General features: G+C 35.2%; 1 protein-coding gene across 2 annotated transcripts in view; it reads right to left on the reverse strand.

Annotated features, from left to right (window-relative positions):
* Positions 1–14,132, reverse strand: part of inpp5a (inositol polyphosphate-5-phosphatase A) — a 145,729-nt gene that overhangs the window by 87,143 nt on the left and 44,454 nt on the right. For both annotated transcript variants that reach the window (XM_088635021.1, XM_088635022.1), the window contains exons 3-4: positions 1,384–1,484; positions 914–1,001 (exon numbers count right to left, since the gene is read on the reverse strand). In XM_088635021.1, the coding sequence (XP_088491147.1) occupies positions 914–1,001; positions 1,384–1,484 (189 nt within the window). The remainder of the gene's footprint in view (positions 1–913; positions 1,002–1,383; positions 1,485–14,132) is intronic.

Below are 14,132 nucleotides of genomic sequence, written 5' to 3' on the forward strand. Positions count from 1 at the left end.
TGAAGTGCAGAAACAGCAGCCGCGGTATTTGATTTGGTTGGCAAGTAAACCCAAAATGCCACCAGCATAGCAGTGAAACCCAAGTGCACGAAAGTGAATAATTTGATCACAAGGCAACATGTACTGTAAATACTAAATCCCAAATCTTCAAAGGATTTAAAAGCTGTCACAACCCTGTCATTGATTCATATGGATTTTAATGTTTTCCCCCCAGTCACATTCCTGCCACTTAGAACAGAGAACTAAAAGGTTATTACATGATAAATCTCTGAAGGTATCATACGTAAACAAGGTAGAAAGGCATTTAACCAAAATACACAACATACATGTGCATTAACACTGATCAATAAGTGCTGTTTGCAGCTCCACTATACTCACTGCCCTCCACACGTCAACCAAAATAGTGCTTTAGCGTAATGGGTTAAATGGAAGGAGACTTCTTCCTCACAGCCAAGACTCTGAATCACATTATGTTTAGGTGCTACTGCGATAGACTTAATAAGCAAATGTCAACAAAAAGGTAACTAACTGATCTTCAGAGGGATGCTGAAAATGGATTAAGAGGCGAATTGCTTTATGTATTGTAATCGGTATTGTTATTGAGCTCATGTACAAGAAAAGCTTAGTATATGTTGTCATAAACAGATAAGCAAGATGGTTATAATAATTCAAGTTAAAAAAATGTAGATGTCAGATGCACAGAAAGTTCAAGATTTTTACTCAAAATGCCAACAAAGCACTTCTGAATTTTAGAGAAAGATGTAAGCTGCTCAATACTTCTTTAAACTGCATTGAAAGAAGAAGGCTGTTAAAAATATTTTATCTCCAGTTTTAGAAACCTGAAGGCCGCTTTTCCCAAACAGATCTCATTTTACAATCAAGTTTTCAACTGAAGAGATTAAATTCCATTTACTGTAAAATGTTCTTGGGATTTGTAGTTTTCATCCAAATAAACCCGGGCTCTGTTGTAGTCCTTCATCGCATCACTGGACAGCAGCTCTCTGAAAGTAATGTACAAAAATCACATTATAAAGGTAACTGACTGGGCCCTCACTGTATAAGTACTACATAATCATTTCAGAGCACACTATAAACTTTTCATTAGATATTTTCACTACACAATTGGCAGACTGATGTACATTAACTTTTTATGCAAACAATGCACATAAAGACTGATAAATTCCAAAATCAAAGTTGAGATGTCACCAGTGGGGGGAGTTATTCCCTTATTTTTACACAGTTTTCATAATTGGGCAGAGAACTATAACTGTTTTAACTCCATAGTAATCCTTGTTTCCTTGTTTTTCAGTGGTACATGCAGTTTAACAAAATACATCCACTAGAAAACAGTAAAACATACACAGGATTTGGTATTGCACTTACTTGACAAAAGTGTCCACATGAGACATGGAATCTTCATAGTTTTTTCCTCCCACTTCCTGGCAGTGTAGTGCAAGAAAATGAGGCTTATGTGTATGTACAGCCTGAAAAAAGAACAAAAAGCATAGTATTAGTTCAATCATTTGGTCATAATTCAAATATTATATATGGCCTGTACATAGAGTAATGATGTCATTAAGCAGTTAAAACAATTACGATCAATCAGGTATTCTATATTACTGTACATAGTGATTACTGTATATAGTGATGCTTCCTCAGTTTAACCACAATTAAATAAAAATAAAGTGGATATAAATTTAAAAAGTGTAGTCAAGTCTGCATTAAGCAGAAGTAATCACATGACTACATTATGCCACCTAGTGGTAAGAAAATAAAAAAATAAAAAGGATTAATTTTCTACTTTTTAGGAAAAGCATTTCTATGCAGTGGAAGGTTAGAAGATGCATTTTCCTTAATACTTCACATACAATTGCCCTAAAGATTTAGCCCCATCCTGTTTATATCAGGAGATATAAATATCCTGTTAAAAAGCACAAGACACTGGTGCAGAGAAGTGGCCACCAGGCATTGCACATTAACTGTGTTACTTCACTTAGCATGGATGAGAAAGATATTCCTTAAGCATGCAATATGATACCAATCATAATACCAAATTAAATATGTAACATAATAATATAATTGTCATGTCTGATAATTTGCAAAACAAAGTAAATATCAAGATGAAGCGACGCTATAAAAAAAATTTGGGAAGTGGACCTGCACCACGCAACCTTGGCACATCCATTCCATTACACATTTTTGTTCCAGCTAATGCTTAATTATCAAAGTGATCTTCACTACCCGGGTTAATTAAACAATTTAGGATCAACTCGGTAATAAATGTATTGGAAGGTTCAAAGTCCTGTAATGCCATGAAATGAAGTGCCAAGGTTACCCACCCCTGGCCTCTAGAATTAAATCCATCAAACGTAAAGTCTAATATATCTACGCAGTGTAGCTGAGAAGGTATAATTAATTATATGTTTAATACAAAATATCATATACCCTATATTACTGCACACAAAAATAAGAGTGAATCAGCAATATTTTGCAACTTATCACATTTCTACAACAATCATTTATAGGCTACTTGCCACAAACTGAGATCATTTCTACTTGCACTGTATGAATATCAAACGATATCCAAAGCATACACTGAATTGTAAAAGTTGCACTGGAAAAAGGTTCTGATCCCCAGGGCCTTTGCTCTGTGTTTATGTAACATTCACACAAAACTACTTCTTCACCGCAACAATCCATCAAATCTTTGAGAGGGGACCTCTGCTGAGTTTCTCCTTAGGGGAGATACTTATGTTTCCTCACAATTTAGACACAATCTTCCCCTGGATGTTTTCTGAAACAAACCTTTCAAATGAATTTGTCAAGTTAAAAACACATAAGGAAATTACTATTGCATTACAGTCCTGATCTTTTGGTACTAGACCATTTGAACAGCTAAATTGTTGGGTAAAATGTGTCTAATAAGTAGCATAAGAAAATGTTGAGCATGTTTTATAAAAGAGCAAACACATTGAACAGCACATTTAAATTCCTGTTTGCAGAAATAGCCTTTCTTTCTGGCTCTCAAAATGTGAACTCCATGTGCTACCAGGTGCAATATGTACAGCAGAGTACAGAAAAGTACAGAAAGTACAGAAAAACATTCCATCACTAATATTATACAGACCATCAAAATAAATGTATCATTCTATTCATGCATGCATATAGAAAAGGCATACAGACTTTTGAGGCTGATTTCAAATGGCATGAAATGTAATGTTTTAGATTATTATTAACTAGTCATGAGTGACCTTATCTTCTTAAAGTACTAAGTCACCTCAGGCAGACAGTGAGTTTGGACAGACACACAGAATGATACACTAATTGTTGTGCACGAACACCAATCAGTAGAAATCTTCAAATGTTATGGTTTTGGTAGGACAGTCTAGTTACTGCTGAACTGGCGCTGCTGACAGCAACCTGACTGCTTCAATGACACTACATCCAGGGACCACATTTTCTGCCACTCCATAAGATCATCCCGATGTAACAACATTCCAGAAGGACACGCATCACATTACAACGCCCTTCTTGCAAGTTGAGAATGTGACAGTTATGCATTGCTTTAAACAGTGGCCATACATGCTACCAGCCTGTAACTTTCACAGGCTACTAGCCTGTAACTTTCACCCATGTTGATATAGCCAACTGATAACAAATGTCAGTCTATTCAATAAAAAGTGATATCTATTCAATTAAGTCAGTCCAAAACAAGGTTTTATTTTGTCATTTCCCATAACGGTGTGAATTTTCTTTCAGTTATATGTGGGAAGGTCCTGTTGTTGTTTAGTATAAATATAAACAAAGCATGTTATTGAATACTGTAGCCATACTGAATATTTATTTGTGCACAGTACTCTTTAGCTACAGTTGTTTAAGGGCAACATGTATGGTTAAGTCAATCCAGTTTCTTGATATCCATCATTCCAAGTACTTTAATTCATACAGTACATTTCTTTCATATCACTTAAAAAAATAAATTAACACTCCCACTCGAGTTAGGTATACATAAGTATCTGACACCACCATAGTTAACCATGTCCATTAGATTGTTTGCTTTGTGATACAGGTCCAACTGTAAGAGCATAGTCTGAGAAACTATAGTAACAAGCTTTATCCAGTATGCATATGCATCACTGTGTTTAAGTGATTGTTAGGAATTAAATAAAATTGATGTACACTTCAGATATTTCAGACTAAACCTTTATTTAGCAAGAAATAATTCCACTGCTAAAAAAAAACACTTAATTGACTCTTTTTTGTGTACATTATATCATTTCAACAGACACCATAAAAACATTTAAAAAGATCATACAGCAGCCAGTGAAAAACACAGAAAAAGTCCCATTGTAATTGAAATTAATTTAACAACTACTGACACAGGATAACCAACTGCAGAAGAATACAGCAGCTTTTTTGTGCTGTTTCAGTAGCTGGGCCTTGATGGAGCTTAGGTCAAACAAGAACATACAATTATTCACTGTTCTCATCCACTTTCAAGTACACAGGGGTGTCTGAATATACCAAAGTTGTTCAGAGGTGTTGACCTGTAAAGGAAATCTATACCAAAGTGAATTACAGCACCCAGAGGCCTCCAATTTATGCAGTATGTAAGGATGGATGAACAAGGTACAGCATTATATCATTGTCACTGGGGATCTTTAGCTCTCCAAGGGGGTGTTATATGAGGGACAGCCATAAGAACTGAAAGTCTAGCCCACTAAGAACCTTTTATTATTCTCACTAAAAGTGAAATCAAATAAATGTATGGCGCTAATGTATGGCGATAACACTATGGATTTTCAATCAACCTATGGCTTGTCGCTTAACTGAATGACCCAAGACCATGCTGGAGAATTCAGAATTCCAACCAAAAAGATTAGTGTACCTCTCAGCCCCTACCGAGAAGGTCAAGTTCCATAAAAACTAACTTGACCTTTATCGTCAGATACTTCAAGGTCTTTTTCAGTGCATAATGTACAAATGTCTAACATAAATACAGAGAGGAATGATTTAATATATTTTTAGGTCTTTTTAATCTAGGAAAAATAACTTTTGTCAATTCACATACTACAATGTTCACTGTAGATAAATAGTATAATTCCAAGGTGCAAAAGCACATTTTTGAAAAACAGGCATATTCTTTTTCACAAATTCATTAAAAACTAAACATTTTAAAATGCAGTAGTTTTGCACATACAGTATTACAGTAAGCTAGTCTTAAAAAGACATTAAAAAATACCAACAATTGTGCTATCTGGTATGCACTTAAAGGAAGATTAATAGCACGTTCCACCTGTATCCGTGATACATAGCCATGTTTTCCCTTATTTCCATATTAGAGCACTTTGCACAGTAGGATGTTTGTCTAAGGAACTGTTTTAACTTTTTCCAAGATACAATAAAATTCTGTTTACTCTGTAGTGCTTCTATTTGCTCTGTAAGGGTGGATATTCTGAGGAAATCTTCTCACATTTATGAAAATTTTACTTTATCTCAGATGTCAATGCAAATAATATCTTTTAAGTAATCATAAGAGCTGCTTTATCTAAAAAAATCCATTCTGTGGAGAAAAGCTTCTTAAAATTCAAAGCTTGGTTTTGTAAAGTAATTGTGGGTTGGGAAGTGACACTCATTAGTTTGGTTATCTTTACAGGGCACACCTGGGGTCATTTTTGAATTCACTTTTAAAATACACAAAACACCCACTTCAAATGGAAGAGGGTAACCTCACTGACATTCCCAGAAGGGTGTACAAAAGAGTTGCCATTAAAAATCTCCAAATTGGACAGAACAGAAGCTACCTGTAAAACAGGTACAGTACAGTAGGTTTACCCACAAAAGTGTCTTGGAACACAGTGCTTTGTAAATGTCTGGTTCAATATTTTTTAACTACTAGAGTATTAATGCCTCTAGTTTTACTCAGAATAACAACCAACTTCCTGAGCAAAATTTTGAGGGTTAAGAACTGTTAAGAAAACACCATTTTATCTTGCTCTGATAAAAAAAGTATGAAGCTAAAAATGGTTACTTCAAAAGAAAAAGAACTTTGGAAAGAAACATTTTTATTAAATTACAAAAGATTAAAAGAGAGTGGATTTTGACAAATCGTTCCATAACCACAGCTTGCCAAAGTGTTTACAAAGGAATACTGCTAATAAGATGTTTATTTTTATCCCCAAATTTTCTCTTCATATCTTCCCAAAAGGACACAAATTTTGTAACCGTTTTTATTGATAGCAACAATTAACAGATTGTAATTGAAGAATTCACTAGAACAAGAAATTCTCAATGAGAGCAATATTGTACTTAACATTTATCAGAATTAAAGAAATAGAGTTAACTGTATATTAAAGGAAAATTCAGTTAGTGTGGGTAGTTTGTTCTACTGTACAGACTTAAAATCCCACACACAAAACTTTGTAGATATTAACACTCGATAAGATTGTTAACCGTTATAAGAAAAGTCTCATAGATATTAAAACAACAGTTAAGGTTAGATTACTACTTTAGCACATAAGAGTCTGGGCTCCGTAGACTCCAAACAAGCAGGGTGCTCATACAATTTTAACAATTACTAAATTAATTGATGATCTTGCATTGTTCACTTCTTTCTTATTGTAAAAAATAGGGAAAACAGTGGGCTTGGAACGTAACAAGACATAAACCACTGCAGCTCTAGTTAAGACATACTTTTTACATGAAATTTTCATCAGCAATTAAAGCATTCATTTCAGCAAAGGTGCTTCACAGGCATGAGTGTGAAATCTTGGTATTTATTTAAACTTGGCATTAAACACAACCCATTAAACAGTCCTCTGCAACATAGATTATAGCCTTCTGAAGTCTGGCATTTGTTTAAATATGTTTACACACATTCTTACTCACTTGAGTGAACCATAAAAGGGATTTTCAACTCTGTCTCAACAAAATGAAACTAAACCAACAACTCATGTACTGCATGTTAATACAGTAATACTTTTTTCAATACCTGTAATCAAATTACAATATTACACTACACCGAGTATCAAGATCAGAGTCTAGATGATTATAGTCTTCTGTTAACTATTCCTACTATTTTCTCCATTTCTGCATTTGTCTAGTTATTTAGCAGGATATGATTCCTCCAAATGTCAAAAAGTTTTAAACTTTCCTCATCTTGAATGAAGAGCATCTTTATATCATCGAACGCAGTATCTTTTAAAATCTTCCATATTTAAATTTAGGCCAAAGCATCAATTAGGTGATTTTTGAAAGTAAAGATTTGACAGGAGTCCAGAGTTAAAGTAAACTACATTCTGGCAGCACAGATGCTAGAAAACAATCTTTTTGAAATAAATCCCAGACATTGGCCAGGCCTATCACCCAGCATGTAATTTAACACAAATAAAGAGAAACAGAACCTGAACACATTTATCTCAAGAGTAAGACCTGCAAGTCACACAAAAAATCACGATAAAAAAACCTGAAGTTTAAGATGTTCGTGCTTCTGCAATGTGTATGTGTACGTGTGCATGTGCACTTCTCACCCTACCCATTCACATCTTCGTATCAAAACAGGAAGGGAACTCAACAGATGAAGGACCAGTCAGGAAAATAATTCTTTGTGTTGTGGGATTACTGAAAAGTTCAGTTGACTGCATGACTGTTGGAAACTTTCACCATAGAACATCCCGCTTTCCAATAAAGTAAAGTACAAAACATAAAAAATTATATTTTCAGAACACACACAAAGCACACACATACACAAAGCCAAGTCTTGTCTTTAAGCTTAATCTTAACACAAACTTTCACTTTCCAATGAAGACGTATTTACTTTGATGCAGCAGGATTCTAGGATAATATTCCTGAGAAAATCTGTGGTTTGGAAAAGGCTAAAGTATGAAGTTAATGTACTACTTTGGTTAAGGCAAGCCCAAGAGATTGCTACAATACACTCGTGGAAAAAGGGCAGCTCCGCAAAAAAATCCTCTTTAACGTCAACCGCAGTCACATAGGGAACACCCTTTTCTATCCTTTTTTAATATTTTCCAAATCTTTGCTCTCTTTTGTGTCTTATTTGAGGCTTCCAATTTTCTACAAAAGAAAGCTATTTGTGGTTGAGAAAAACTGACTGTGGTGAAAGTGGTGAAAGACAGCATTAGACAGGGTTTGGCAGCAAAATGTAGTATAATGAAGGATAAGACAAAAGCATTCTACTTATGATACAAATATAGATGTATGGACCAAAACCTTGAAAGCATTACTTTATGACACTGTTTAAAAAAATAATTCTATGGAAACAGTATATTTAATCGATACTGCACTTTACCACAAAATAGTGTCAAAAATAAGGAAGACATGAAAAAATCTCATAAAGCATTGTTATCTCATCAGTCTTCTAATCATTAATGTTCTCAGCTGCTTCTAAGGCAAAACCTCCCAAGTGTCATTAATAATCGTCCTTCTCCAACAGAGCCCTCTCATTAGTGTCAAAAATCCCTCAGCAACTGATAAAACAATCGATAAAACAATCCTGTCTGCCACAGGCAGCGTGGCACTCTTCTTACTACAGTTTATCTATGAATGTACTGGAGAATAAAATTATCTGTGCCAAAAGGAATCTACTCATTTTTTAAGGATGTTGGACTCTCAAGCCAAAGTAAGCAAAGCCAAGCACACAGCTGTTAAGTTTAGAAAGCATACAATTTAACAAACAGCAAAATTAAACCTCTGATGTTATTGCCTCAAAATAACTCTGCCCATACAACCTGATTGGAAAGGAACCTTTGATTCATTGCCAGACAACTTTATGGAAAGTCAGACAAGCAAACAGCTTTAAAAACCAATTGGCTGTGTCTGTTTAAATGTCAGGCAAGGTAATATACAGTACATGTTGCATATCTGGGATGAGAACGCTGCCACAAAAAATAAATATATGTATATTTCCTGCTTCAGTTAAGTGAGCAAATTATCACTGTGCTATTCAAGCACTATGATCACTTCTTGATCAAGTACTACTAAAAAAAACATAAGACATGTACCCTAATTGAATTCAGGGCTATTTCCAACTAAATTCAGGGCAATTTACTTATTGGTAAACTATCAAAGCTTCCTGGAAACTGTGAAATAGAAATCTTAAAACCTGTCCGTTAACAGAGCTTCAACACAAGTGATAGCACTGCTAAATGTTAATAAAGTTGGAAAAGGCTTCAGGTGTTCCTGATAACAGTTTTAATAAAGCTCTCCCCTTTGCTCTACATTGAGGACATGGAGAGTAAAAGCCTGCCAGTGGTAGCTCATATCAGTCTTGTTCCTTTTCATGGTGAGCACCATCCCAGTGGTGGAAAACAATGAAGTGTTCAGTCAGGAAAAAAAGAAACTATTTCGGAACTGTGGTTTAATTTGTGTTTCCAAAAACTATTTGAACCTTCACTTTTTTTCTTTTCTTCAAGGGGGGAGGGGGTTAACAGTTACTATCTTTCAACATACAAACAGGATTGGGGGATATATATGTGACTCCATGGTCATGGTCATATAATTGTTTTTTCTTCTTTCTCTTTACTTTCCAGTGTGAAAATAAACCCTACGTGGCCGTGCATCTTTCTATGCCTCCCTGTAACTTGCACAGGCTAGATGCCATTCACTCCATTCTCTTTCTCTGTGCTTGTGCTGAAGTGTGTCACCAGCTAGACACATACTCTCTCTGCTTCACCACAACTTTCCACTGCTGCTCCACCTCTCTGATGTTGAGACCTAACAATCGCATGTGAGAGAAGGAAATGACTACTGCATAATGCAACATTATATGTATTTTCCATTAGCTTAGCAGATATAAATCGCATTTTACTGTACATATTCTGCTTTACTCTTTTCTGCTGGAAATCACAAAGTTTGAACAAAAAATCTAATCCAGTCAACTGAGTGTGCTCTTGGGTCACTCTCTGCAGGTGAAAGTCCTTTTATTTAGGGAGATGCCACAGAGAGTGGCTGGTTTCCTAACACGCTGTGCTCCTTGCTCCATAGCACGATCTTGAGCTGGTTTCAAGAAACACGACAGATTTGATTCTGACTTGAAGGGAAACTAGAATACTGTCCTACCATTCTTTGTTTTCAAAGGTCATTTTTTTTTTCCTTCCACACAGTAATTTGCAAAAACAAAAAATGATGCTTAAAAAGTTTAGCTGGCCAATTGTTTTAATATACTTTTTCATATACTTCTGGAAGTTGACAGAGAACTTCAGTGTACAGCAAGGTTGGGGAACTGGCCATTCAACTCCAATTTCTTTAAATTTGTTACTTTTAACTTTCAAATACCTACTAATTACATCATAATAATAATAATAATAAAATAAAATAATAAATGTCTTCACACAAACAGCAAGAATATTCTGTTTATTATACTACTATGCCATTACGAAGTGAACCCATTGCAGTCCATAAAAATTATGATGAGAAGTAGATTAGTTTAACTTTTATATAACTAAACTTTGTAAAATGAGGACTTTATGAAATCCAACTTTCAGCTCCTAAATTTTAGTGAACTTTCTTGTCATTTAAAACATTTATTTTTCGAATGCATTTGAAAAACACACACCAAAGAACATAATTCAACACAGCACTGCGGGTGTTATTTAAAACACACAACCAGACAGGACAGCATCTACCCAGTAAAAAGACATAGTGTTGTTTTTCTGTTGTATCAGTGACTGAGCTGGCAGGATATCCTACTACTGTAAACCACTGAAAAATCAGTCAAGCAACGTTTTCTCTCCAGGATGTTACATTATTTATCTTAGCAGCATATGGAAAAAAGATAACTGTACAACCTTCTTTAGAGGGATAACTTAAAAATAACGGGATAGAAATGCATTTTTAGACTTTGTAAGGAAGCACAACTGTTTATAAAAAAATTAAACCTTTATTTAGAAAAAGATACACAATAAAAAGGGTGTGTTATAAAAACAATACAGTGTAGTGAGGATTTCTGTTTAAAGATAAATTCAAACAATATATTTACAGTATAGGGACTGGAATTATGATAACACTGATCAAAACTAAAAAATAAGTCTTTGGCTACATACGAAAATACTAAATGCATGAAACAGTAAAGTTACCTTAAGAAAAAAAACATTCAAGGTTTCCATTCCATCATAGTGCATTTCAGTAAAGAAATTTCACTCTAAATTCATTTTTTTCATTTACAGTACAAAATTGAGAAACAAAATATTACAAACCCTTTTTCACTCTTTTTTTTAAGTCTTAGAAACTGCAATTTTTCAATATGCATACAAAAAAGAAAACTTGAATATTTGACAAAAGCTCAACTAAATGGTAAAATAAGTCAATGCATTCAGGTTTTCTAAAACAATTCTGAACTACAATTTACCTTAAGCTGTTTTCTCTATCTTTTTGTGGTCAAATATTAGTCTACCTGTTGTGGCACATCATGTTACAGAGGGTTTGCAGTTGTTTGACAATACTCTGGGCTTACAGTTGTAGGCACAAGGTTGTTTCTTAACACTGCAGTGTGCTCAGGATACCACAAGTTTTCCATGACGTCACACAAAGTGCCTGGCAGCTGGCTATAGGCTCGGCTAAGATAATAGAAGTAACTTATTTTAAACAAGCGGGCCGAAGTCTAGTCATTTCCACTTCATTCAAAGTCACTAGGCTTCATAACTTACATACTTACAAGGAAAAACAACAGTCTATGTCAACTCTCATTGCTTAAATTACATGACTCCCGTATACGTGACTTCAAGACTAGGATAAACTATTTCTCAAGGAAAGCAGTGAAATCTTAGATTAGAAATTAAGCAACCTTGCTTACTTCCTATTAACCAAGATGCACTTTTAACACCCACAATTTATAAAAATTATACTGTACAATTTATAAACAATACAAATATCAATGAAGGATAAAACAAGCAGCCTACTGACAGTATTCACAAAAATACAGTTTTACCTACTTTTTTTTCTTTCCCCCTTTATGAAAGGCCACGTTCTATTCTTTCTTTCTAGCAAGAATTCTAAGACAGTTATATTAATAGAAACACTCTCTGTAAAATAATTTTTTAAACAAAATTTATTAGAAAGATTTTCTTTATATCACTTTCAGAAAATGTCAAGTCAATTCATGTAAAAAGGCAGCTAGCTGAGTTCCACCTGACTAAGAATAGTAACTCTAGGGTTTTCCCGGCTCCTGGAAAACAAATACCAAAGCATGAACACTCAAACACCCACTGCAACGATTCATATGACTCGCTCATTTTCATTCTTCCACTCTAAATAGTCACTATAAACTGAAGGACTGACATCTTCCTAGACAGAACAAACTGGTTTGACAGTTGTTTCTCTTCTTGGCTGTAAATACAACCCCGAGACATGACTGACTGTAAGTTGTCACTACTAGGGCTTAGATTGTTGTAAATGGCTGCAAATATCGGGTACATTTCTTTTTCTTTGTTTTAATGGTATCATCAAAACTTCTATTCATAACACAAAAAAGTGACTGGGGATGCAAAAGCCACTTGCCATCCTGTACATTTGAGAAACAGTAACTTTGAGCAAGTGCTTTTTTTATAATTGATTAACCAAATAACATTCCAGCATGCTCAGGGTGATGTATAAAAACAGGCCTGGTTGCCTCTAACTATGGCTAACACAGCTGCAAGAGGAGACCTCGATGGCTTTGAAAGAAGTGTAATTTTTGCATCCATGGTGCAAAGAGCACAGGCAACAGACTACAGAACAGAGGAGAAATATGATGTGGTGAAATGAACCATTCTTCATCATGTTCTCGACAAACAGATGAGTGCACATGTGTCACCAAATGGTACTGAGTGAATTATCTTTACCCCATATAGCAGGATTTCTTTCCTGTCTTCCAGCATGTCACGTCCCAATCTATAGAGTACGTGTGGTCACTTATTGATGTTAATCCATACGTTATGGCCTTTTCAGTCACTGGATCTGAACCACCAATCTGCACATACAGTACAGTAGTAGCTCAACTCCGTATTAACTGAGTTTACAAAGGGCGTTTCCATTTTTTGATCAGTATTGTGTTTGCCTCTTCAGGATCTGTCTTAATGGCTGTGTGAACAACCCAAACTGTCAAGGCAGAAACCAGAGTGATATCCAGTTAACGTAGCCAGGCATTTTGCAATGCGCCCAACATTGGTATCTCTATATTAAGATAAGATAATATAAGGTAAGATCACTTTATTGGCCATATACAATTTCTTGTATTAGGAATTTGTCTTTTCGCATATCCCAACTTGCTCTCCATGAGACACACAGACACAGATAGGGAGAGAAACTCGGGGTCAGAGCATTGGGTCAGCCATTTATACGCCGCCCCTGGAGCAGTTGGTGTTAAGGGCCTTGCTCAGGGGCCCAACAGAGTAGCATTTCTCTGCCGGCCGCGAGATACGAACCGGCAACTTTCCAGCCACTGGCGCAGATCCTTAGCCACAGAACCACCAACACATACATACACGGTTTATGTACCGTATATGCACACTGCACTAATTTATTTTTGTAATGTAAAAAACACAGAAATGTCAGGAGTTCTTCACTTTGAAACAGCTTCTTAAACAGTTCCAGGCATCAATATTTGTGCCTTTGAGAGGCTTGCTCTGACTGCCAAACTAATCAGCAAAACACTTTAGAGAAAAGACTCTTCAGGTAAAGGACACACCTGTTGGTTAGCGGCCAGCTGTGTTCATTTACTCAGTTCAATGAACTCTTCTACAACAACTCTCAACTTTAAGCCTCAATGATTCATAGAGTCTAAGTTTCAATAACGAAACAAAAACAACAGCCAAGACTAATAAGTTAAAATGAAACATCTTGCCTCCGCCAAGTAATTCACAGTATTTTAAATGAGTGCATTCCCAAGGATATAAAGTGCAATTAAAGGTCATTCATCATGAGTAATTTATTCATCTTCAAAGTAGACATTATTTTCTTTGATCATTTTATCTGCATCTCTAAATAATATTTATACACAGTAAAAATGTACTTTATAGGTTGGTGATCAGGCTAGATTTAATGTGCTGATCTTGTTTTCAAAATGCACTCATTTTCTAATACAAATAAGAAATGAGAAAGAGAAATGATCTTGAAATCTAAATGTAAATGGAGAG

This window comes from Lepisosteus platostomus, chromosome 6 (genome assembly GCF_059453375.1).
Source record: "Lepisosteus platostomus isolate fLepPlt1 chromosome 6, fLepPlt1.hap1, whole genome shotgun sequence".
NCBI classification, from domain to species: Eukaryota; Metazoa; Chordata; class Actinopteri; order Semionotiformes; family Lepisosteidae; genus Lepisosteus; species Lepisosteus platostomus.